This window comes from Pelodiscus sinensis, chromosome 30, assembly GCF_049634645.1.
Source record: "Pelodiscus sinensis isolate JC-2024 chromosome 30, ASM4963464v1, whole genome shotgun sequence".
In the NCBI taxonomy this organism is placed as follows: Eukaryota; Metazoa; Chordata; order Testudines; family Trionychidae; genus Pelodiscus; species Pelodiscus sinensis.
This window is the reverse complement of record NC_134740.1, coordinates 3,181,093-3,182,241: the sequence shown is the minus strand read 5'-3', so window position 1 is coordinate 3,182,241 and position 1,149 is coordinate 3,181,093. Positions and strand designations below refer to the sequence as shown.

At 48.7% G+C, this 1,149-nt stretch overlaps 1 protein-coding gene across 1 annotated transcript; it reads right to left on the bottom strand.

Annotated features, from left to right (window-relative positions):
* Nucleotides 1-228: 228 nt before the first annotated feature.
* Nucleotides 229-1,149, bottom strand: LOC102447264 (olfactory receptor 14C36-like). Its single transcript, XM_006124816.3, has one exon. The coding sequence runs from the start codon at nucleotides 1,147-1,149 to the stop codon at nucleotides 229-231; it is 921 nt and encodes a 306-aa protein (XP_006124878.3).

Sequence of the window (1,149 nt, the reverse complement as noted above, 5' to 3'; positions counted from 1 at the left end):
ATAGATAGATAGATAGATAGATGTAATTTGTGGATTGCTAAATTGATTCTGATCTGATTCACATACTTTACCAATTTATTTGACTTGGCCCATGTTTTTGACTTCATAGCTGGACTTTCTCTTACGTTTTCAATGAGACAATTTTGTCATCAGGTTGACAATAGCAATCTAGATAATCAGAATGAAATCACAGTCAATGAAATGAAGGACTCATTCTTTCCTGGATAATCACCTCCACCCAGTGCATCTCTTCAGCGCAGCTTTGATCTCCTTATTCCTCACGCTGTAGATGACCGGGTTCATCACAGGAGGCACCACGGCATAAAGGACTCCCGTCAGCAGATCCACCTTTGAGGCCGAGCTGGAGGTAGGAATCAGGTACTCAAAGACAGCCGTGCACATCAACAAAGAGATCACGGCGAGGTGAGGGAGGCAGGTGGAGAAGGCCTTGTGCCGGCCCTGTTCCGAGGGGATTCTCAGCACAGCTTTCAAGATGTGCCCATACGACACGATGATAAAAACAAAGAAGACAAAAGATAAAAACACACTAGCAGTGAGAAGCCCAACTTCACTGCGATAGGAGTCGGAGCAGGCCAGCTTGAGGAGCGGGGGAATTTCACAGAAGAACTGGTGGATGACATTGGACCGACAGAAGGGTAACCGGAAGGTGTTCCCGGTGTGCAGGGCAGAGTAGACAATACCAGCCATCCAGACACCGGTGGCCATTTTGACACAAGCCCCCTTGTTCATCACTCGCTCATAGTGAAGTGGTTGGCAGATGGCGACATACCGATCGTAGGCCATCACGGTGAGCAAGGTGATATTGGCTTCAGCAAAGAAGACGAAGAGAAAGATTTGGGCAGCACATCCACGATATGAAATCAACCTGGTGTTCAGGAGGGAGTTGGCCATGGATTTGGGGAGGGTGACGGAGATGGAGCCAAGGTCTAGGATGGACAGGTTCACCAAGAAGAAGTACATGGGGGTGTGAAGAAGATGATCGAGGACGATAGCTGAGATGATGAGAAGATTCCCCATTAGGGCAGCCAAGTAAACCACCAGGAACACCACAAAGTGCAAAATCTGCAGCTCCCGGACATCAGAGAAGCCCAGGAGAAGGAACTCGGTCACGGTGCTTCGGTTGGGCAT